The sequence below is a fragment of the Lepidochelys olivacea genome (genome assembly GCF_965140295.1).
Source record: "Lepidochelys olivacea isolate rLepOli2 genome assembly, chromosome: 18".
In the NCBI taxonomy this organism is placed as follows: Eukaryota; Metazoa; Chordata; order Testudines; family Cheloniidae; genus Lepidochelys; species Lepidochelys olivacea.
In genome coordinates, this window is record NC_140428.1 from 9,990,271 (window position 1) to 10,015,396 (window position 25,126).

At 43.6% G+C, this 25,126-nt stretch overlaps 1 protein-coding gene across 3 annotated transcripts; it reads right to left on the reverse strand.

The window, feature by feature from the left end:
- Positions 1-3,557: 3,557 nt before the first annotated feature.
- Positions 3,558-24,820, reverse strand: YBX1 (Y-box binding protein 1). Of its 3 annotated transcripts, none has more exons than XM_084651616.1 (8): positions 24,498-24,820; positions 24,035-24,098; positions 14,729-14,762; positions 10,556-10,645; positions 10,013-10,315; positions 9,102-9,184; positions 8,738-9,015; positions 3,558-3,927 (listed from the first exon to the last, which is right to left on the reverse strand). In XM_084651616.1, the coding sequence occupies exons 1-7, from the start codon at positions 24,652-24,654 to the stop codon at positions 8,769-8,771; spliced, it is 978 nt and encodes a 325-aa protein (XP_084507742.1). In that variant the 5' UTR covers positions 24,655-24,820; the 3' UTR covers positions 3,558-3,927; positions 8,738-8,768. The 3 variants fall into 3 exon arrangements, with proteins under 3 accessions (XP_084507742.1, XP_084507744.1, XP_084507743.1); XM_084651618.1 differs by having other exon boundaries at positions 3,558-3,932; positions 24,498-24,819; XM_084651617.1 differs by having other exon boundaries at positions 3,558-3,932; positions 8,738-9,003; positions 24,498-24,725.
- Positions 24,821-25,126: the final 306 nt, after the last annotated feature.

Here is a 25,126-nt window from a genome sequence, read left to right on the forward strand (position 1 = left end):
ATTGAACACCAATTCTGGGCCTGGGAAACAAGCACAGACTGGTGGGACCACATAGTGTTGGAGGTCTGGGACAATTCCCAGGGGCTACGAAACTTTTGTACGTCTAAGGGCACTTTCATGGAACTTTGTGACTTGTTTTCTCCTGCCCCGAAGCGCAAGAATACCAAGATGAGAGCAAACCTCACAGTTCACAAGCAAGTGGCGATAGCCCTTTGGAAGCTTGCAATGCCAGTCAGTCAGGAATCAATTTGGAGCAGGCAAATCTACTGTGGGGGCTGCTGTGATCCAACTAGACAACACAATCACTGAGCTGCTGCTATCAAGGGTAGTGACTCTGGGAAATGTGCAGGTCATAGTGGATGGCTTTGCTACAATGGGATTCCCTAACTGTGGTAGGGTGATAGACAGAACCCATATCCCTATCTTGGCACCAGAGCACTAAGGCAGTGAGTACATAAACCGAAAGGGGTACTTTTCAATGGTGCTGCAAGCACTGGTGGATCACAAGGGATGTGTCACCAACATCAACATGGGATGGCCAGGAAAGGTACATGACACTCACATCTTCAGGAACTCCGGTCTGTTTCAACAGCTGCAGCAAGGGATTTTCTTCCCAGACCAGAAAATAACTGTTGGGGATGCTGAAATGCCTATAGTTATCCTGGGGACCCAGCCTACCCAATCACAGAATATCAGAGTTGGAAGGGATCTCAAGAGGTCATCTAATCCAACTCCCTACTCAAAGCAGGGCCAATCCCCAATTTTTGCCCCAGATCTCTAAATAGTCCCTCAAGGATTGGACTCTCAAAGCTGGGTTTAGCAGGCCAATGCTCAACCCACTGAGCTATCCCTCCCCCATGGCTCATGAAGCGATACACAGGCAGCCTGGACAGTAGTCAGGAGCTGTTCAACCATAAGCTGAGCAAGTACAGAATGGTGGTAGAATGTGCATTTGGACATTTAAAAGCTCGCTGGCGCAGTTTACTGACTCAGACCTCAGCAAAACCAATATCCCTATGGTTATTACTGCTTGCTGTGCACTCCAAAATATCTGAGAGAGGGGGAGAAGTTTATGGCGGGGTGGGAGGTTGAGGCAAATTGCCTGGCTGCACATAGAAGAGTACAGGAGGGCATGGTGCACATCAGAGAAGCTTTGAAAACCAGTTTCATAACTGGCCAGGCTACAGTGTAAAAGTTCTGTTTGTTTCTCCTTGATGAAAACCTGCCCCCTTGGTTCACTCCACTTCCCTGTAAGCCAACTGCCCTCCCCTCCCCCTTAGATCACCACTTGCAGAGGCAAGTCATTGTTTCAAATTCATGCATTCTTTATTAATTCATCACACAAATAGGGGATAACTGCCAAGGTAGCCTGGGAGTGGTGGGGGAGGAGGGAAGGACAAGGCCACACAGCACTTCAAAACTTATTGAATGCCAGCCTTCTGTTGCTTGGGAAGTCCTCTGGGGTGGAGTGCTTGGGTGCCCGGAGGCCCCCCCACTGCGTTCTTGGGTGTCTGGGTGAGGAGGCTATGGAACCTGGGGAGGAGGGCAGTTGGTTACACAGGGGCTGTAGTGGCAGTCTGTGCTCCTGCTGCCTTTCCTGCAGCTCAGCCATATGCTGGAGCATATTAGTTTGATCCTCCAGTAGCCTCAGCATTGCCTCCTGCCTTCTGTCAGCAAGCTGATGTCACCTATCACCTTCAACCTGCCACCTGTCCTTGCATTCATATTGTGCTTTCCTGGACTCTGACATTGCTTGCCTCCACGCATTCTGCTGGGCTCTTTCAGTGTGGGAGGACTGCATGAGCTCATTTCCTCATGAGTGCGTTTTTTTTTGCCTTCTAATCTTCGCTAGCCTCTGCTACAGAAATGATAGGGGGAGCATTGAAACATTTGCAGCTGCAGGAGGGAAAAAAAGGGAGAGTAGTAGTTAAAAAGACACATTTTAGAGAACAATGGGTAGATTCTTTCAGGGTGAACCTTGCTGTTAACATTACATAGCACATGTGCTTTTGGTACAAGGTTGCATTTTGCCTCTTATATTGAGGGTCTGCCGGTTTGGTGTGAGAGATCCCACATGCAGGGCCGGGCAACAGAATTTGGCTTGCAGGCAGCCATGGTAAGCCAGTCTTTTGGCTTCTTTAACCTAAATAACATGTGGGAATGGCTTCAAACAGCAGCACCCTCATTTCCCATACCAAGCACTCGTTGGGTTGGCCATTTAAAAGGAGGGGCTGTGGTTTTCCGGTTAACATGCAACACAAACCCAACTAACCCCCCCTCCCCCTTCTCTGGGATGATCGCTTCACCCCTCCCCCCACCGCGTGGCTAACAGTGGGGAAGATTTCTGTGCAGCCACAGGCATGCAGCCACAGGCATACAGCCCAGCAGGAACGGCCACCTCTGAATGTTCCCTTAATGAAATTACCCTATTTTAACCAGGTGACCATGAGGAGTGACCACCCAAGAGAGCTTTATGGAGATGTTTCTGGAGGATTTCTGCTCTATCCCCAGACATGTTAACAGACTTTTCCAGTAGCTGTACTGGCTGTGAATGCATCCCAAATCTTCAGGGCAAATCAATCATTAAACAAGCTTGCTTTTAAACCATGTATTATACTTAAAACAGTACACTCACCAGAGGTCCCTTCTCTGCCTGGCAGGTCCGGGAGCCCACCTTGGGTGGGTTTGGAGAGTACTGGCTCTAGGTCCAGGGTGAGAAACAGTTCCTGGCTCTCTGGGAAAATGGTTTCCTTGCTTCCTTGCTGTGCGCTATCTTCCTCATCCCCAAAATGCACATCCCTGTTGCATGATAATCCACTGACTGAGTCAAAGCACAGGGGTGGGGTAGTGGTGGCTGCACCCCCTAGACTGGCATGCAGCTCACCATTGAAGTGACATATCTGGGGCTCTGACCCTGAGCAGCCATTTGCCTCTATATTTTTGGTAGGCTTGCCTCAACTCCTTAAGTTTCACACAGCACTGCTGCAGGTCCCTGTTATAGCCTCTGTCCTTCATGCCCTCGGAGATTTTTTCAAATGCTTGGGCATTTTGTCTTTTGGAATGGAGTTCTGATAGCATGGATTTGTCTCCCTATACAGTGATCAGATCCCGTACCTCCAGTTCAATCCATGCTGGAGCTCTTTTGCGACTCCATCATGGGCACCTCTGCACTCACCTGCAGCTTGCCACGCTAGCCAAACAGGAAATGAGATTCAAAAGTTTGTGGGCCCTTTCCTGTCTACCTGGCTGGTGCATCTGAGTTGAGAGCACTGTCCAGAGTGGTCACAATGGAGCACTGTGGGATAGCTCCCGGCGGCCAATACCGTTGAATTGCGACCACACTACCCCAAATTCAACCTGGCAAGGTCGATTTCAGAGCTAATCCCCTTGTTGGGGGAGGAGTACAGAAATCGATTTTAAGAGCCCTTTAAGTAAAAAAAAATGGCTTCATCGTGTGCTAAATTTGACCTAAACTCATAGTGTAGACCAGGACTAACATTTAAGGTGCAGCCTGTAACCCTTCAGTAAAAGGAAAAGCAGAGCTGAAACACACAGCATTTCTTTAAGACCTTTATTAACAGATGCTTGCAGTTTGACTTGAAAAAATTAGGTGTACATTTCATACAAATTAAAAATGAGGTTCTTAAAAATCTCAACTTGACCAGATATGAAACAATTTAAAAACCTTTAAAGGTGTATTGAGAAAAAACAGGCCTTTTAAAAAACGTTTGTCGTTCCCAAAAGGAGACTTCTTCAGGTAAAAATAATAAAAATCCCATGCTGCATAGATAATGCAGATAGTCTAGTTATCTGGTCAACAGCAAAAAGCAAGCACTTAAGGTCTTCAGTTCCAATTCTTTTGTTCATTTCTTATTGCTGGAATTTCATATTCTTCTCTTTATTTCATATTCTTTTCTTCTTTGATGACTAAACTGGGAAAGGAAAAAGACTATCAAAGATGTGTGTTGGAGGCTTAAGTGTTTCTGGTGATAAGATCATTTGCAATATTAATTCAACATGGATTCGTAGAACGCTTAAGAAAGGTGCACAAATTGTAGGACTGGAAGAGACCTCAACAGGTCATCTAGTCCAATCAGCTGCACTCATGGCAGGACTAAGTAGTATCTAGACCAGGAGTGGGCAAACATTTTGGCCTGAGGGCCACATCTGGGTATGGAAATTGTATGGTGGGCCATGAATGCTCACAAAATTGGGGACTGGGGTACAGGAGGGGGTGAGGGCTTTGGCTGGGGGTGTGGATTCTGGGGTGGGGCTGGAACCAAAGGGTTCCAGGGGGGCAGAAGGGGGATCAGGGCTGAGGCAGGGGGTTGGGGCGTAGGTGGGGGTCAGGGGTGCAGGCTCCAGGCAGCACTTACCTCAAGCAGCATATCCTCCCTCTGGCTCCTATGCGGAGGTGTGGCCAGGCAACTCTTTGCACTGCCCCGTTCGCAGGCACTGCCCCTGCAGCTCCCATTGGCCGCAGTTGCCAGCCAATGGGAACTGCAAGGGCAATGTGCGGAGCCACCTGGTTGCCCCTACATGTAGGAGGAGTGGGGGGGCGGGGAAGAGGGGGACATGCTACTGCTTCCAGAAGCCACATGGAGTCAGGCCCAGCATGCGCGGAACAGGGCAAGCCCCAGACCCCACTCTGGAGCTTGAGGGCCGGATTAAAATGTCTGAAGGGCCATAGTTTGCCCACCCGACAGGTGTGTTTAACCTACTCTTAATCTCCCATGATGGAGATTTCACAACCTCCCTAGGCAATTTATTCCAGTGCTTAACCACCCTGACAGTTAGGAATTTTTTCCTCATGTCCAACCTAAACCTCCCTTGCTGCAATTTAAGCCCATTGCTTCTTGTCCTTTCCTCAGACGTTAAAGAGGACAACTTTTCTCCCTCCTTCTTGTAACAACTTTTTAAGTACTTGAAAACTGTTATGTCCCCTCTAAGTCTTCTATTTTCCAGACTAAACAAACCCATTTCCCCCACCCCAACCTCTCTCATAGGTCAGTCTGCACCCCCAAATCTTCTCTCATAGGTCATGTTTTCTAGACCTTTAATCATTTTTGTTGCTCTTCTCTGTACTTTCTCCAATTTGTCCACATCTTTCCTGAAATGTGGTGCCCAGAACTGGACACAATACTAATCAGAGAGGAGTAGAGTGGAAGACTTACTTCTCATGTCTTGCTTACAACACTCCTACTAATGTTCACTTTTTGGCAACAGTGTTACACAATTTGTTCTTGACAAATCCATGCTGTTACTTATCACCTTATTATCTTCTATGTGTTTGCAAACTGATTGCTTAATTATTTGCTCCATTATCTTTCTGGGTACAGAAGTTTAGCTAACTGGTCTGTAAGTCCCCAGCTTGTCCTTATTTCCCTTTTTATAGATGGGCACTATATTTGTCCTTTTCCAATCTTCTGGAATCTCTCCCGTCTTCCATGACTTTTCAAAGATAATCGCAAATGTCTCAGCTATCTCCTCAGTCAGCTCCTTGAGTACTCTAGGATGCATTTCATCAGGCCCTGGTGACTTGAAAATATCTTACTCGTCTTAAGTAATTTTTAACTTGTTTTCCCTATTTTAGCCTCTGATCCTACTCCATTTTCACTGGCATGCACTGTTAGACATCCAATCACCCCCAACCTTCTTGCTGAAAACTGAGTCAAAGAAGTCATTAAGTACCTTTGCCATTTCTACATTTTCTGTTATTGTCCCCCCGCAATTCAATAATGGGCCTACCCTGTCCTTGGTCTTTCTCTTGCTTCTAATGTATTTGTAGAACATTTTCTTCTTACTCTTTGTCTCTCTAGCTAGTTTGATCTCAGTTTGTGCCTTGGCCTTTCTAATTTTGTCCCTACATACTTGTGTTGTTATATTCATCCTTTGTAATTTGACCTAGTTTCCACTTTTTGTAGGACTCTTTTTTGAGTTTCAGATCACTGAAGATCTCCTGGTTAATCCCTGGTGGTCTCTTGCCATCCTTCCTATGCAGTGTTAGCTTAGACCTTTTCCCCATTATTGTGACTAGAGCCTGGAGTTGACTACGTGCCACTATGTTACTCACTGCATATCAAAACAGCCTACTTTGTTAGGAAGCCACTTATCTATTGGGTCCTACGCTGCATTTGACCCTAGGCTATGTGGCAGCGCACTTCCCCTTCCCGATTCTCCCCTCATTCCCATCCTCTGTTTCCAGAGACTTACAATATTATTTGAGAAGGACTGTACCAAAATTGATTTTACACTGGTACTATGTTTTAAATTCACAGTGTGCTGCAGCTCTCATATAGATCAGGTGAAAGACTAACATTTTGGCTGCTGTGGAAGCCTAAGGCTTTTGGCCCCTGGTGGCTGTCGAGAAGACATTTAAATACTGCATCTCTTTCCCCTTTAAGGCACAGGTGAGGAATTTTTCTGGAGGAGAAGAATGAAATAAAGAACCTGGTTCCGCTATCTCTGCAGTGCCATTTAAGAGCCCAAAGATCTCTCAGTATACAAGGAATAGATGAGCACTACTGTCCATGCTAAGGAGAAACTAAAGTCGCCATCTGACTTCATCTCAAAAGGTGTTAAGATTAACACATCGCTGAATGACGGGAGTTCATATCTATCAGCTAATAGAAAGCTCTTTGCTAGGAACAACTAGAGCAGGGGTGTCCAATCAAGTAAACTGGACCTGTATGACATGCAAATTCAACAATCTAAACTTTCATTTAAAAAGAGTCTCTAGCCCTCATGGTTAGGAGTACAACCTTGAAAGTGTGAACTGAACAACAGACTCTCAGTCTTGCCTTTCTGAATCACAGGGCCTTAAACAGTAACTCAGATGCAAACTCCTGCATTCCCTAATAATCCCTTTGGTGTGTTGATACTGAAGACTAATGATGACACGAGTGTCTACATCAGTGGTCCCCAAACTACGAGGCCTGTCCCCCCCTCCCCCAGGGGAACATTCGGGGGGGGTGCAGTGTGGTCTGGGGGGCAGGGAGGGAGCACCACCTAGCCCTGCTCCACCCCGGCCTCCAGCCCCGGATGCAGCTCCACCCCAACCCTGACTATAGCCCCACTCCCAGCAACTGAAGGAGCATTGGAAAATTACAATTGGGGATAATGGGGGGGACGTGACTTAAAAAATTTGAGGACCACTGGTCTACCATAACTATTTCACAGAAGGGTGAGTGGCAGTCCATGGGGTGGGAACTAAAGGTTGGTGCAGCGGAGGAAACAGATGAAAAAGAACAGAGGACATCTAAAGACAAGGAACAAGGACAGAAACACAGAAAAGCAGATCTGAGGAAAACAAACAAAGGGCAGGAATAGTGATGGTCCTAGAAATGACCTATTCTCACGATAACTAAAAGTTTAGTTACTAAATAAAGGCCATATTCCAATTTTCATTTTTACAAACTTTGCCATGGCCAGTGAAACATTCCTCTCTGGTAGAGCAAAGGCCAAAACTAAATGCAGTATCAAAAGGGCAGCCACACCAAGCACTGTTTGTTGCCTCCCTGCTTTTTGATGTGATGTCTCTGCACATGCAGCCAAACATGACATTGGCTTTTTGTTGGCATACCACATTGCAGACTATTCCTAATTGGCTGCGTATGATTGCTAGGTCTTTCTCAAGATTCAGTTTCACATTCTCTAGGTATTAGTTTTTCCAAGTTGAATCTGTCCACATCTCTCTAGCATCCTAGGTTATTCCTCAATCCTAGTCAATTTTAGCAACTCCTCAATCTAGTATTATCTAGAAGTTTAATGTACTGCTATTCTCTCCTCCAGATGAAGACTGATTCTAATGCATCTGCAATATCCCCACTAGAACATCTCCCACATGTCACTACATTGTGCTTATTGTGACCTTGTGGGAAGTGTTTCAACCAGTCTTCAGACCATCTGAAAGTGACCCTATCCAAGCCAGTTTGAGTTAATTTTTCAGTTGAGTAACTAAAATACAAAAATTAGCCCAACACTGTTCCATTCATCTACTACTTACATAATTCTACCAAAAGTCCATCAAGAATAGGGTTTATCTTTTAAAGAATTAGCAAACAATGCTGCTTTTACCTGTAGATGTTTGGTTATTTCAATATTTGTTCCATATAGTTGTAAGGTGCGACTAAGATCTCATTCACATACAATTACAACCACTCCTGCACTTACATGATTCTTATTTGCAACATACATGAGAGCTAAATATCTGCCACCAGGCTAAAGCACTGAACACATCCAAGCCTAGCCTTGTACAGGACATGGCTAAGATCCCATCTAAAATCAGAAACCTCCTGCAGCTAAGTCCCCTAGTTTATAGCTGTCCTGTTGAAAGAACTTGAACCTGCAATCTGTTACAAGACATTTTACCCAACATGTGCATTCACACCAAATCCAAATTGCAAGAAATGCATATTATAACACAGGAGTTCTCAAACTGGGGGTCAGGACCCCTCAGGGGGTTGACAAGGTTATACCTGGGGTGTCGCTAACAGTCAGCCTCCACCCAAAACCCTGCTTTACCTCCAGCATTTATAATGGTATTAAATATATTAAAAAGTGTTTTTAATTTATTAGGGGTTTGCACTCAGAGGCTTGCTATGTGAAAGGGATCACAAGTACAAGAGTGAAAACAACTGCTGTAACAGTTAAAACCTGAAGTAGGTTAGAAGTAAAAAAAGCTTCTGAAGGAACTCTATTATAGTAGAATATCTTAAACAAGAATGAGAATACCCACCCGGATGATGGTAGAGATGGTAAGCCGGCATTTACTCAGCCCCGCCCTGCTCAGCCTCGGGAGCGGACGTGTTCTCAGCTGGTGGTTCGGCTGCCTTCGTCTCTTTGCCATCTTGTGGTTTAGGGTTCTCTGGGCGTCTGCGTCGGTAGTTGAAGTTACGACGGTACCGACGTTGAGGTGGCTGCTGACCTTGGGTCTCATCCCCTTGGTTCTCTTTATCTTCTTCGTTTCCTTCCTCCCTAGGCTGTCTTTGACGAGGAGGACCCCTGAAAATCAAGCTAGGCTTTAAGGATGCACCTTCTGACCACTGTGTTCTAGCACATAAACAAAATTTCATAACATAACAAGTGGATCTGCAGCATACCTGCGAAATCGTGGTCTGTAACCCCGATACATATTCTGTCTGACCTGTCTGCCTTGTTCTCCTGCACCCTGGTTGTCAGCACCCTGAAATAATGTACATCAAGACAACTTAGCCAGCTACAAGAGCGAACGAAATCAATGGTTCTCAAGCAAGGGTCACGGGCCCGGGGGGCGGTGGGGGTTTGAAGAGAACACAAGCAGGTTTCCAGGGAGTCCTCCAAGCACGGCCAGGCATTAGATTTGCTGGGGCCCAAGGCAGAAAGCCGAAGCCCCACTGCATAGGGCTGAAGCCTGGGGTCCTGAGCCTTGCCATGCAGGGCTGAAGCCAAAGCCCAAGCAACTTAAGCTCTGTGGGGAGCCCAGGCAATTGCCCTACTTGCTACCCGCTAATGCCGGCCCTGGCTTTTGTATGCAGAAAATCAGCTGTTGTGGCACAGGCGGGCTGTGGAGTTTTTATAGCAGGTTGGGCAGGGGCCCCCTCAGGAACAAAAGGTTGAGAACCCCTGAACTAAATGACTTAAACCAACTAGTTAGAAGTCACTATTAGCCATAGTGACAGTTTGGCACACTGAATCTTTGTTGGGTAAGAGCAAAGTATCTGGTAAGCGCCAAAGAGGTCCTGGGGCACAAACTGATGCATTATGTGTGGAGTCTAGTTTAGGTGGTTACCTTTAAATAATTAAAAAACTATCTGAAAAAATAACTGATTCACATTTCATACTTAAATTATAGCATTTTTGAATTGACAGTCTGCTGGCAAACAAGATTTCTGCTCTTTAGCTCATTTGTATTGCTAAACCTTACACAGTCAAAGGAAACAAACCCAACATCCTACATATAGGTAGCTGAAAAGCCCCAACCCCTTCCATTATAAGCAAGATAGTACAGTATCAAAAGTTATACAAAAATTACCTCCACTATCTCTCCCTGCACAGGAGGGTTGGAATATTGTGGTCGACGCCCATAGGGTCTACGCATATAGTAAGGTGGGTACCGCCGCCTGCGGTAGGGACGGCGCTGTTGGGCTTGCCCTTCTGGTATGCTATCTGATCCCTCGTTCTTTTCCCCACTCTCACTGTTCTGGTAATTTTGCTGGTAATTGCGTGGAGGACCCCTACGTCGTGGATACCGTCTGTAATGGTTACGGTCTGCTGCGTATTTACTGCCTTGTACTGGAACTCCACCAGGACCTGTAACATTAGCTGCCTCTGCACCCTAAAAACAGCGTGATAGTGTTAAGTAATGATCAGAAGAGGAAAAAAAGTTACATTCTCATGCCATAACTGACTCGTAAGTAAATCACGATTAACTGAGCACACATATTGGAAAGCGAGAAAAAAATTTAACCTCCTTGAACTTGTCTCATAAGCCACCTACTAAGAAGAAGCCACCAAACACCAGCCCAAATGGCAAATCAATTTTTCTGTGAGTTTTAATATTAGAGAATATGCTCACCTTTTCACCTTCCACCACATCAAACTCCACAGTCTCTCCATCACCTACACTGCGAAGGTACTTCCTGGGGTTATTCTTCTTTATGGCAGTCTAGTAACACAATATTCCAGAATTAGCTTTAGACGCACAGTATGCAGAGATTGTAAAGATATATGAAGAGATTTCCTAGATTTTGGATGTACTTGAACATTCTGTTTTCCTTGGTAGAATGTGCTTCCTTGAACTAGAAATTCAGCAATATCAGCATATAAACTAACTTTTAGTTTCAACAGAAATATGCTAGATTTCACAGGGGAAAATGTCTAACAAAAAGTGCTCGCCCAAAACTGCCTACAGTAACATGTAAATTCAACTACAGTGGCAACATTCTAATATATCTTAAAATAATGCTACAAATATTTAAATTAATTGGAGGCAGACCTACCAGATAAGTGTCAAAAGCCACTGATACTAGCCTATGAGGGTTCCCATAAGTCTGACAATATAACAGGGCATGCAGGATTAGTACAACAAATAGCCTGCTCATGTCCAGTACTGTCAAAACAAGGAGCATGCTTGTCAGCAAGCTTTGCTCCACTTAACTGCCATGCCTTGAAGAATTAAAAAAAATGAGATAAAGCAATCAAACTGATAAAACCAAATAACTGTCAGGAATATTTTAAAAGATTCTCAATAATCAATGCTGATCTATACAAAAGAAAAAACGGTTCGCTTTGCCCCTGGAATTTGTGTATTCAGGATTCCATCACACTGTATTATTTCCCACAAAACTAAGACTACTTTAAAAAAAGCATATGGCCAAATACAGCCCCAAATTTACACTTCCAGATCAGTGGCCTTTTTTCCAAGCACTGAGCGCATTTAACTCCCACTGAAGTCACTGAAACTGTGAGAAGAAAAGGATTACTTGTGGCACCTTAGAGACTAACCAATTTATTTGAGCATAAGCTTTCGTGAGCTACAGCTCACTTCATCGGATGCATACTGTGGAAAATACAGAAGATGTTTGTTTTTACACACACAAATCATGAAAAAATGGGTGTTTATCACTACAAAAGGTTTTCTCTCCCCCCACCCCACTCTCCTGCTGGTAATAGCTTATCTAAAGCGATCACTCTCCTTACAATGTGTATGATAATCAAGGTGGGCCATTTCCAGCACAAATCCAGGGTTTAACAAAAACATCGGAGGGGGGGGTGTTAGGAAAACAAGGGAAAATAGGTTACCTTGCATAATGACTTAGCCACTCCCAGTCTCTATTCAAGCCTAAGTTAATTGTATCCAATTTGCAAATGAATTCCAATTCAGCAGTCTCTCGCTGGAGTCTGGATTTGAAGTTTTCCTGTTCTAATATCGCAACTTTCATGTCTGTAATTGCGTGACCAGAGAGATTGAAGTGTTCTCCGACTGGTTTATGAATGTTATAGTTCTTGACATCTGATTTGTGTCCATTTATTCTTTTACGTAGAGACTGTCCAGTTTGACCAATGTACATGGTAGAGGGGCATTGCATGTCTGTAATTGTGAGAACTCACCTCTTTTAAAGTCAGGCCACTTATTTGGGTATCTGTGTAGCTATTTAAGTGCCCATCAGTTTGAAAATAGCTGTTATTGGATTATAAATTCTAAAACCTTTGTTACAGCTGAGAATTTGCAAGAGACACTGAAGTTTCCACAGCAGTGTTTATTCTACTATATAGTCTATTGAGGTCTAAAATTAAAGAGCATAAGCTAATGTAAAACCACACTAAGTACTACATGCAATGGTACAATTACAGTTGAGGAAAACAATTGCCTGATCTCATTTCAGTTCAAACTTGAAGACAGCCTGAAGTTGAGGCACTGCTTCCCTCTTAAATCAGTTGTAGCCACAACATTGCAAGGCTGCTTAAAAAGCTTAGTTTACACCCTGATCAGAAAAAGTGTTCAATCCTGTATTTCTGAGTATATTTTAAAATAAAGATTAGGCTGTCTAACCTTGCAACACTACAGAAACAAGCCTACAGCTTCTAACAGACTGTGCAACTACTGAAAATCCCCACGTTTTCTGGAGTCAGAAGAGATTTTTAATAAATCCTGTAAATGCTCAGTACACACTAATCCCTCACAAAACCACATTTTGTTTACCAAACACTTTTTGAGCTCAGTAGTAGAGCACAAGCATGAGAACTTCACAAAAGTGAAATAGTGCTGACAGCATCCCAGCATTTTCATGCCCCACAGGGAATGAAATCCACTGTAACAATACATTTGCAAATTTTCAGTCTACTGATCTACTGTTGTGTTGAGACGACACCAGGAGAGCCTGCTCCCCTAGTTTCTCTGCACAACTGATGCCTGAAAAGAACCCAAATTTGTAACAGGATGGGAGAGAGCTTATATCTTCCTCAAACACCTATCAAATTAGAGATTTACTTTATAAAGACAGGTTTCAGAGTAGCAGCAGTGTTAGTCTGTATTCGCAAAAAGAGAAGGAGTACTAGTGGCACCTTAGAGACTAACCAATTTATTTGAGCATAAGCTTTCATGAGCTACAGCATCCAATGAATGAGTTGTAGCTCACGAAAGCTTATGCTCAAATAAATTGGTTAGTCTAAGGTGCCACTAGTACTCCTTTTCTTCTTACCTTATAAAGTCACTGATTTTATATTTATTTCAAATTGGATCTAAACTGATTGCTAGTTACCATGTACTCACTGCCTATATTAAAAGAACACCATCAAATTACATTATTTAAAAAAACAAAACAAACCCTAATAACTAGCTCTCATATAGTGTTTCATCAGTATCTCTCACTTCACAATCTTAGAAGTAATTATAGAGACTGAAATGTAGTTTCAGTTTATTTTCCATTTACTTCGCTCATTTTCTAGCACTTTGCATACAGTCAAGCTTTACTATGTTCTTGATGATCAGTCATATATCCTGTTACACACTTTTTGGAAGATTTCAGGACACTCAGAAACTGACCAAAACTTACTAGTTAACCAAAAAAAATAGAAATATCACAATACACTTTCTGAAATTACTTAAAAAACAGGAAGGGTATTCTGCTCCCTTTATCATTGCAGTTAGTTTATTCCTGGCTAACTGGCCACAGAAAATAGTAAATAAGTTTTGTAAGTTGCACAAGGTTAACTGAAATACTGCTAACTTTTCAGCTGTAGTACTTATAAGTGTTATAACTTTCCTAAATTCAAGATTTTTAGCTAGAAGTATGATTTTCAGATTGCCATGGGTCCTTCAATACAATTTGAATTTTAAATAACTTATACATTTAAGTCAGGAAATATAAAACAGTACAGCTGAATCCTCACAGTTCTGTCCTCTTGGGTGTGTAGAACATGGGAATTACCATAATGCATCAGACCACCTGTCCATTTTTTCTTTTTAAACAGGTTCTACTGATTGCCCAGCATCATATTCAGAGGAAGGTGTAAAACTCCCATGCTTGTTCATTATGGAAGAGCCTGCCCTTTGGGTTGTTAGTTAATATTTAAACAGGTGTGAATTGCTTTATGCTTTAAGGGATTAAAGTTCTTATCTCAAAGATTTTAGTCAAATATAAGTGCAGGCACTCATTCGTGTAAGCAGTTTTCAAATCCTACTAAGCTTTCATGAATACCTTGCACCAGCAAGTTCCACAACTTAAATGCTGTGAATTTTCCATTTATTCTTACAGTTTCTAACTGATGACAGAATTTTACTTCTCCCCCCATGACTACTTTTAATAGCTTCATGAAGGACAGTCAAACATTTATTTGGATTTTTAATTTTTTTTTTTTGCTAGTTCTCCTTTATCCTTTTGAAAATTCTTCAAAAATATCTTAACAGATTAAAGGAAGAAGCGTACACTTGCACATAATGAGGTTTTCAAGTTAAGTATAAAATATGTAAATATAAAACTGTCCAGGCATGAAAAATATAGGATTACAATGGAGACTGTTTGGCAACCTTAACTATACGGATGTACTACTTGTACCCACAGAATGAAAATCCATGGTGTTAAGGCAGATGACCTTGGAGAACTAAGATTTCTTCAGTGAACACAGCATCTAATATGCTCCCCTCCCTTCAGTTAAGCTTCAACTCGTACAGTTCACCAAGTCAGCATAATAAGCTTTAGTTCTAAAAAGAGGTATCTGCACTACCACCTGCAGAAAAGTAACTCACCTGGTGTACAAACACATCTTCCTTGGTGTCATTCCTGCAATACAAAAAAAAAATTCAGATTCAGAAGGGTGTGGTGAACAAAACCAACACATTTTCTAGACTCACTAATGTTTGGCATGGGGCCAAATGCTAACCTGAGGTACTGCCAAAGACCACATTGGCTATCAGTACAGTAACTCCTCACTTAACATTGTCTGGGTTAACATTGTTATGTCACTGATCTATTAGAGAACATGCTTGTTTAAAGTTGCACAATGCTCCCTTATAACGTTGTTTGGCAGCCGCCAGTTTTGTCTACTGCTTGCAGGAAGACCAGCCCGTTGGAGATAGCTGGTGTAGGCTTGGAACCAGGGTGGGCCGGCAGCCCCGCAGCAGGCTATGAATTGCCAGGCAATTCAGGTGTCCATCCCCTCACTGCCGTGTGCTGCTCCTGCCCTCTGCCTTGGAGCTATTCCCAGGAGCCTCCTGCTTGGGAGGGTGGGGGGGCAGAGCTGATGTCAGGGTGTCCCACCTTCCCCCATTCCTGTACCCTGTCTCCACAGGGCAGAGGGGCACACAACAGGGCTCAGGACAGAGGGAGCTTGCTGGCAGCAGCTGCTGTCTCAACTTGCTGATCTACTTAAAAAGGCGTGGGGTCAGCGTACTTAAAGGGGCAATGCGAGTCTCTCCTTCACACAGGGTGTGTGCGCACGTCTCTCTCTCTCTCACACAGACGTAAGCCCCAGCATTTTGGAAAGTGCAAGGAGTGGTGCACTCCAGTGGGATAGCGTGGGTTCATCATAACATTCAGTCTCCACAGGGAACATTTGCAGACACTGCCATGTGTCTGTTGTGTCTCCTCCCTTCATTCCTACTGCCTTGTAGAGTGTGAGGCTACATTAACAATAATGTGTTAACCCTTGAGGTCTTAGCTAAGGGCTAGTTCATCAGTTAGCAACAAGGCATTCCCTTGGAAATACTCCACCCTCTGACTCCACCACCTCAACCAAGTTTCACAATTGTCATTGTTGTGTACAGTATTAAATTGTTTGTTTAAAACTTATACTGTCCCTGTGTATATATAATGTCTTTTGTCCGGCGAAAAAAATTTCCCTGGAACCTAACACCCCCTATTTACATTAATTCTTCTGGAGAAACTGGATTCGCTTAAAGTAGCATTTTTCAGGAACATAACTATGTTAAGCGAGGAGTCACTGTATGTGATGTCCCTACCCCTTAACTGCATTCTAGTGTTCAAATTAAAAGGATATCAACCCAAGTGCCATATTTTGAACACCCTACCCCACTTCAATTTTCTGTAACTAAAAAGTTGGCAAGAAACATGAGGTTGTTGGGAGTTTAAGTGTTTGACAGCACTAACTCATCAGGTTAAGCATGGAGAAGTAGATAAATTGATATCCCTTTACACACAGGAAGCATAAAGTGGCAAATATTTTTGAAAAAAGAAAACATTTTGAAGACATACTAAGTAAAAGAGTGCTTTAAAAATATCTGATAAGTCAATTTCAAAGAGTTCAAGCATACAAGGTGCTTTAGTTAAAAAGTAGGCACACTAGGCCTTAGAGATCTCTCAACAAAATCATTCCTTCCCTTTACTCTTGTGTGTTCACACTGCCCTCTACCTCATGCTCTTTCAATCACTTCACACAAAGTTTATCTCCCTCCTACCCCTCCATAATGCATAACTCAGTTGGTTTTTCCCTCCACTTCCTTTCCAACCCCCCTGCAGTTCACTAGTTTCCTAACAGATAGCATTTCTCTCCCCACTCCCACTCAGGTCCAAAGGAGATATGGCGAGGAGAACTGGAGGGAATTTTAGCATGGTAATGGTTAAAATCAATCATTTCTGGTAGTGCCCCAGTGTCTAGATACTTTCCAACAAAGATCACAGTGCTTTTCCCAGCAAGCTCACAATCCTCAGAAAAAGAGGAGCATGATTAAGCTGATGACTGGCCATGTCATCTTAATACAGAGTTACTGTTATTTAACTAAAATAGAATTTATCTGCTATTCCCAATTACTCACGATTTTCATTGCCAGCTAGTTCTCTCACAGGTTACATCAATGGTGGGTCTTTCAGGAAAACCTGAATGTAGAGGCTAATGGCCTTGTCGATCAGATCAGGGAAAACATTCAGTACACAGGGGTTGCACAGAAGACAGCATAAGCCATTTGTATGGTGGCAAACGGATAGACAAGGTAGCATCAATGTAGAAAAGGCACACTACCTATTCAACTTTATTTAGTTTTGCATTTGCCACCCCACTCCCCCTTTATTTCATGAGTCTTTATGGACAGTGAATGATAGCACTAGTCAAAGCTCCTCCCTAGACATGAGTGTGCTGCCCTTCAGATAAAGTAGTATGTTAAATTTGCAGTGGGGAGGCGTTTCAAACACTATTCAAAGGAACCTAAAGAAATCAGAAATATGGGAAGACACTAAAAGATTTGATCTGGACAACCAAGTCATCGAATCACAGAATATCAGGGTTGAATGGGACCTCAGGAGGTCATCTAGTCCAACCCCCTGCTCAAAGCAGGACCAATCCCCAATTTTTTCCCCAGATCCCTAAATGGCCCCCTCAAGGATTGAGCCCACAACCCTAGGTTTAACAGGCCAATGCTCAAACTACAGGGGGAGGGATAGCTCAGTATGTCAATACATCTGCAAAAACCCCAAAGCAATATTCAGTAGAAAGGAGTCACTTCAGAAGCTGTAATGAAAGTGCACAAGTAAGATCTGAACATGTACTGCAATACAGCAGCAAATAAAGCCACTTCAATGTCTGCTCTGCAGTCAAGAGACACAGTCACTGCAAGGAGGGAGTAGTCTTAATACAACTCATGTGATTTCATCTAAAACTGAAAACTGAAATGTGATGTAAGGAATGATAACCAAGTGTACACTAATGTATCACCACTGTTACAATCACTAATGTATCACCATTACTGTGCAACTGCATTGTCTAATAGAGTATGCCATGTAAGGTATCAATAGAAAAAATATGATTTATTAAGTACAATAATTCTGTTTATATGCATCTTTGTGGCTGAAGTTATGAATACTGGCTATGCATTTCTATCAAACATGTTGTGTTCCTGAGTTACACCTCGCCCCACCCAATAAATTTACATCAAGGGTAGCCAGTTATGTGTTGATAGTTCATTAAGAACACTCAACTCTCAGGAGGGGCCCATTGAAAAAAACTCATCCCACGCAGTAAGTTTTCTTTACCAACGGCTGCCCCCTGCAATTCAGCAAACCACGTAAGGACACGTGACCTAAGACGGCATCTTTTACCATTAACTTTTCATGCTCATGTGACCCTGGACTCCATATCAGGCCATTAACTTTCCATGCACGGGGGTTAGGCTATAAATTGCAAGCCGTAACATCACTGCTGTCTCTTCATCTCCTGCTTTGCATATCTGGAATGGATTTCTAACAAGGAAGCTTAAAACAGGGAACTGAATGATCCCCAATCTGTTTGGGTGAATCCATACCTTTTACAAGATGGCAGATCTACATCACTGCTATCATAGGCACCAGCTTCCTCCAGTCCCAAGGGTGCTCAACCCCTGCTCTGCCCCAGACCCTAACTCCACCCGAACCTCAAGCCCCACCCTTCCTGCCCCCACCTCATCTCTTCCCATCCAGTTCCATCCCTCCATGAGCATGCCACATCCCCTCTTCTCCCCCTCCCTCCCAATGCCTCCTGCATGCCACTGAACAGCTAATTGCAATGGGCAGTTGGCACTGAGGGGGAAGAGAGGGAGCTGGTGGCCAGTGCATGCTCAGCACCCACTAATTTTTTCTCATAGGTGCTCCAGCCCTGGAGCACCCATGGAGTCTGCGCCTATGACCCTGACCTGCAATCTCTGAAATCAACTGTAATGCATCTGTTTCCTTAGCCATTTATAACTTTTTTATATATGTATTATTAAATCTTTAGCTGTTAGTTACTAAAGGGTTGACTCTAAGAGTGACTTTTGGGTAATATACTGACCTGGTCCCTTGGGATTGGAAGAACTTTATATGAGATGAATCTGGTTTTCAGTAACCTCTCAGAGTCCAATTGTATGGGTGGTGAGCCAAGTGCTGGAATGCCTAAGTGGACTTGTTTTTGTCTTGTTAACCACTGTTCTGATACAGGAGCACATCTTGTCACTGGCTTGGTGAACTCTAAAGACAGACTGACCACTAGTTTGAGATGTGTCTGCCCTGTTTCTCAGCAGTCTGTCCTGAGTTGGGCATGCTCAGCTGTGACCACCTTAGGCACTGTGATATGAAATACTTAGTATTTTTAGAGCATCTAATAAACTTAACTTTAGTGACCACTTGTGGTCATAATTTACATCACACTGATCTCCAATATTATACTGATGCTACGTATGGGTGTAGAACCATTTTTATTATATAGCAACTGTGAGAAAAACACACTCTGTGGACAAATATGACAGTTCATGATGCTATTCCTTGGGAGTGTTGTGAGCTTCAGGGGTTAATGGAGCAGGAAAACTGAAACTGAGAACATCTAGGAAGAGCACTGCACTGTAAACCTCTTTACTGTTTCAGTAGGCAGAGAAAAAGTCACAACACACCACAGCCTCCAGGAGCACAAGCACTTTCACCTTACCAACAGTTAGTGATGCTTCAAGTTAATAAGATACCTATTGGCCAGAAGATATGAAACCTTCAAGCAGGGTCCCAGGACAAGATCCTTCTAGAAATCCCAGAACCTCATCTCTTCCCAATTGCTGAGATGACAGCCTTCTCAAAGCACTGCCCCAGGATCATAGTGCTGAATTCTCATATTCACCAGCCAAAGTCATTTGTGCCTACTTCTGGCAAGATTAACACCCACAGTTGGCTTTGAAATATGCAACAGCTGCCTATTTGGCTTGAGATGATCTAGAATTCCCCCAGTCACCTTAAAGGAAGATCGCAGTGAACTGAAAGTTAACTGACTTAGGGTCAAACAGGATCACAATCCTCAGGCATGTGCATAAGTGTATACAAGATCAGGGTCAAAAATCACTACAAAGAATTTAAAACAGATTCCTAAAGTTCAAAGTGCAGTACACTTCTCTGGATTGCCATTCCTCAGACCATCTAATCCAATATCCTGTCAGTGGCTAGTTCCAAATGCTTCACAAGAAGCCACAAGAAATTCAGTAGCTGACAGTTAATATAATCTCCTCTTGGGGAAAATTTCTTCCTAACCCACTGCTTTGAAGTTTGCTCACCCTGAAGTATAAGATTTATATCCTTATAAAAGTTTTTTGCAAATCCTAATGTAATTCTAAATCTGCTAATTATCCATATAAACATTAATACTTTAACTCCTAAAATAACTACCTCAAGTGGTATTATCTGGCAATGAGATCAAGTTAATTATCATAGAATATCAGAGTTGGAAGGGACCCCAGAAGGTCATCTAGTCCAACCCCCTGCTCGAAGCAGGACCAATTCCCAGTTAAATCATCCCAGCCAGGGCTTTGTCAAGCCTGACCTTAAAAACCTCTAAGGAAGGAGATTCTACCACCTCCCTAGGTAACGCATTCCAGTGTTTCACCACCCTCATAGTGAAAAAGTTTTTCCTAATATCCAATCTAAACCTCCCCCACTGCAACTTGAGACCATTACTCCTCGTTCTGTCATCTGCTACCATTGAGAACAGTCTAGAGCCATCCCCTTTAGAACCCCCTTTCAGGTAGTTGAAAGCAGCTATCAAATCCTCCCTCATTCTTCTCTTCTCCAGGCTAAACAATCCCAGCTCCCTCAGCCTCTCCTCATAAGTCATGTGTTCTAGACCCCTAATCATTTTTGTTGCCCTTCGCTGGACTCTCTCCAATTTATCCACATCCTTCTTGTAGTGTGGGGCCCAAAACTGGACACAGTACTCCAGATGAGGCCTCACCAATGTCAAATAGAGGGGAACGATCACGACCCTCGATCTGATCGCTATGCCCCTACTTATACATCCCAAAATGCCATTGGCCTTCTTGGCAACAAGGGCACACTGCTGACCCATATCCAGCTTCTCATCCACTGTCACCCCTAGGTCCTTTTCCGCAGAACTGCTGCCTAGCCATTCGGCCCCTAGTCTGTAGCGGTGCATTGGATTCTTCCGTCCTAAGTGCAGGACCCTGCACTTATCCTTATTGAACCTCATCAGATTTCTTTTGGCCCCACAATTATGCATTGTGTAAACAAATTTTACAATTTTAAACTTCTCTTTTAGTATAATCTGAAGTCGCCTTGTGTTTTTGTTAAAAGTCTGAGTACTCTGTTTGCGTTCTCTAGACCATTAATTATGGTGTACATCTCCTCTTTGCACTACACAATCCAGATACTGTTTAGAAGTGGCACTTTCTTACTTAAGAGGTCTATTCCCTGTGGGTATTCAAAGTAAATTCTATGGAGTTCCAAATACATCATCAGATACATGTGCAACCCCATTTGAGGCAATGGGGCAACCTCTGTCATTGAAGACCTAATTGCTGTTATAACAGAGAAACATTTGATAAGATCCTTAGAACCCAAGATGACACTGCAGAGTAAAACACTAAATATAAAATAGACAGCCATACTGTCATTAAGCTAACATATATTTGCATCAAAACCGGATGATCAGAGTTACAAAAACAAAATCTGCAATTAAATACAAGCAATAGCTGAAGTGCTCTGTTTATGAAATGTTTTTCTTACAGTAAACGAGAGATCCCAGAAAGAACAGTCTTGTTCTAAGAGTTGTGGAAATGTCATGAAGTTCCTAGTTTTTGCAACTTTAACCTTCCTGTCTTGGTAACATGTGATCATGCGGGGTTTCTCATTAAACTAGCAGCTCCAGGGACGAAGAAGCTGCCCAATTCATATTAGTTAGTTAAAAGGCATCTGAATGTTCAGAATATTATGTGCTGTAATTTCCTTGATTAACTTACATTTTCTTTTTAAGTGAAATTTTCTTTAATGAATGTAGTTGTAAATACTTTCCCTACAAGTAGAATGTATAACCCACTGTTTTGAACTTGCAACGGTCAAGAGTTCCTAGCACTTACAATTTAAACAGCTATTCCTTGGTCTGGTGTTTAAGATTCAGCCACAGAATTAAAAGGCTGTACATAAGAAGTGTTTTACACTTGAACTATAGGAATGCCCAGACATTTAAATGATACATGTGCAAAACCAATTAAACATAATCTACTAGACCTTTTACATAATCCAGCCAATTTTATGAATGAACACATCAGAGCCTACACCTGCGCCCTCCTGGATAAATAAGGAATTCAAAGTAGTTTGCTTTGTCAACACTAGTTCCTACATATCCTATTAAGAAAAATTAGAGCAAAAACAATTGGGAGTGTTGGGAGGAAAAATGAGACAATAACCTGTTAGGATGTCAAAAAGTGGTATGGTGCAGAAGTGTGTGCTCTAGTTCACTAAGAGGAGTAAATAAACATCTTATTTATACAATAAAACTAACTGTTGTCTATTATAATTGCTCATTGTGTTATTTCACATTACCCTATTGGGGAGGGCAGGTATTCTGAGACTCTCAGATAACGCAGGTTCTACTGTACACCTTTCAAAGCAATACATGGATTAACAACATAGTTATTCTCTTTGCCTCCATATTACTGCTCTAAGGGCTCTTTGCAAGCTCTGTTTGCAAAACACCCACTGACTTCAATGAGAGTCCTACACGCAGAAGGCTTCCAGAATTGAGCTGTAAAGGAACTTGGCATCTTATTAAAATGCAACCAGCATTTAAGCACCTCTACTGAGTCACGGCTAGAGATTCCATCTCAAGTATTAACAAACATAGCTCTTATTAAAATAATCCAAGATACAAGGAATACTTTAAATTAGTATATTTTAAAAAACTGGAAGTAGCTCATTTTCTGATAGCGAACACTTTAGAAAATATAGCTGGTCTTTTTAAAATTCATTCAGAAAACTCCTTATGCTCATTTTTAATCTAATGAGGTATTTTTACAGGAGACTTCTCAGTCTCCCTTTCTAACTGACAACACAGAGCAAACAGTGAAAATGGAATTTACACAAAGTGTTGTCAAATGGAGAAAAAAATTCTAATTTGTTAGACATCTTAGAAGTTCCCTGCAACAGGTTTAAAACAGATCATTTAAAAATTATCTAACTTTGCATAGAAGGGCAAACTGAACGAGTTTAAAAAATAAAACTATTGACCAGACCATTTTACTAAGTGTACTCTTTGTAGTTCAGTTAGCATTGATACGCTCCGTTTTTGTTCTAGAAGTGACATTTCTGAGAGTGGTGTAATTAAAAATGAAACTAGGTTCAGTATAAATTACTATGCTTATAGTCAAATGACTTTCAAAAATACCAATGCAAGTATCAATACCTAATGCAAAACAGTTACTAAGGTTTATCACTTTTGTACATTTAAACACAGCTTAGAATCAAAAAAGTATTAACACAGGGCATGAACCTGTTTTACATTTAAACCTCATCTCAAAGGATCAAAGACACAAATCACTACATATGAAAATCAACTACCTCCAACACTGACTAAATATCCCTGTTAAAACCACTTTACTGAAAACTCTGCAAGAGAACAAAAGTGGAATACAGAGGGGATACCTGCATTAACAACTTACCACTTCTGTGAAAAGCCCCATGAGACAGAGTGATCAGGTCACACCTGATCCACACACATTATTCCCTACAGCTCCCAAAAATGTTATTGAAACTGTAACTACACTTGGGTCCAATGTTTGTTTGGAAATATCCAGAACATCAGCCAAAACAACACTTGCAGACAAGCGTCTTGCCACATACCAAAGGAGGAGGCTGTGATGACAGCCCACTGCTCTAGTCCTGCTGTCCTGAGGGAAAGCAGGCAGGGACACAGGGAATTACTATGATTGGATTTCTTACCTGGTTTGGTGGAAAACTAAAGACAGAAAAATGTGAAAGAATAAACCTAATGTGAGTAGTGTTGGGAAGAAAAAAAGCCATGACTACAATGTACTTGAATAGTCAAAACGTCTCCCTGGGGAAGTTCTGCAGCAGCCACCAAACCCACCAACCCAGTCTCAGTCCATTCCCCAGGCTAGTCATCTCAGCTCTAAGCCACTTGAAAAGCTTCGTAAAGACTCATCTGAAAGCCAGTAGATGTGTCAGATGAGGCCTGGTCAGCGAACAGAGTGACAGATACAGTGACTCTGTCTAAAGTGTTCCCACGGTCCCCACCCAGCTCTCAGGACACCATCCCGCCCCTGAACGCCTGGTCAGCGAGCACATGGCACCTCCTTCCTCACCTGTTGATGAAACCGTAGCCGTTTCTTACGTTGAACCATTTTACTGTTCCCAAAACCTTCGTTGCTGAAAGAAAAAACCGAACATGTCACATGACGCATCGCCCCCATCTCCGGGCAGCAGAGCCAGTGAGACGGGCTCGGCCCCCTCCCCACCGGCCGGACCCTTCGGCCAGCGCACTCCAGGACGGCCAGGCCTCACGGAGCGTTGCGCGCTGGGGTCCCGGGAGGGCACGTGGCTAAGTGGGTCTCACACAAAGGCCACGCGTGGCGGACATTTTGAGTCTCTCCGCGCCAGCCCCGCCCCATCCACCGCCGCACGCGGGGCCCAACGACTCAGGCGGCGCGCGGGGCCTAACGGCCACTGCGCGCGCACCAGGAAGGGGTCTCGCGCCTTCCTGTGGGGGAGGAGAGATGACGCCCACAGACCCCTCCCCTTTAGCCCCTCCACATCACCCCCCCTCACCGATGACCTTCTTGTCCCCGCCGGCGGGGGGCGCCGCCGAGGCCAGGCCGCTGCCACCGTTGCCGGTGCCGCCGTTGGGTTTGGACTCGGCGGGGGCGGTGGGGGCCGCCGCGGGGAGAGGGGCGGCGGGCGGTTGGGTCTCGGCCTCGCTGCTCATGGCGGCGGCTGTTCGGTGCGGACGGTGGTGGTGACTGGCTGTTGCGCCGCCTCCCGCGGTGTGATGGTGACTGGGGCCGGCCGTGGGGGGGGCTGCTCCCTGCTCCGGGCTCGCTGGGCTCCGCTCTCCGCTCCCGATACCGATCGAACTGACCACAATGGCGGCCCGCACCGGCTAGCCACCCCGCATGCACCGCCCACTAGCTCATTCACTGGCTGCGGAGCTTGACCGTCACGCGACGTGCAAACTCATTGGCTTCTAAAAATCCGCCCACGCGGTCACTGACGCACCCATTGGATACGGCGCCTGCCCCTCATCGAACGCTCTCAGTTATTGGGTGCTTCTATCCCGCACACACAGCTCGCTAACATCTATTGGCCGCAGAGCCGGCCTCTCATATAACGCGCACACCCATTGGCTGTACGAATCAGCGCCGCCGGGCCTTTTTTTCGGCCAGTTTCATTACTCCTCC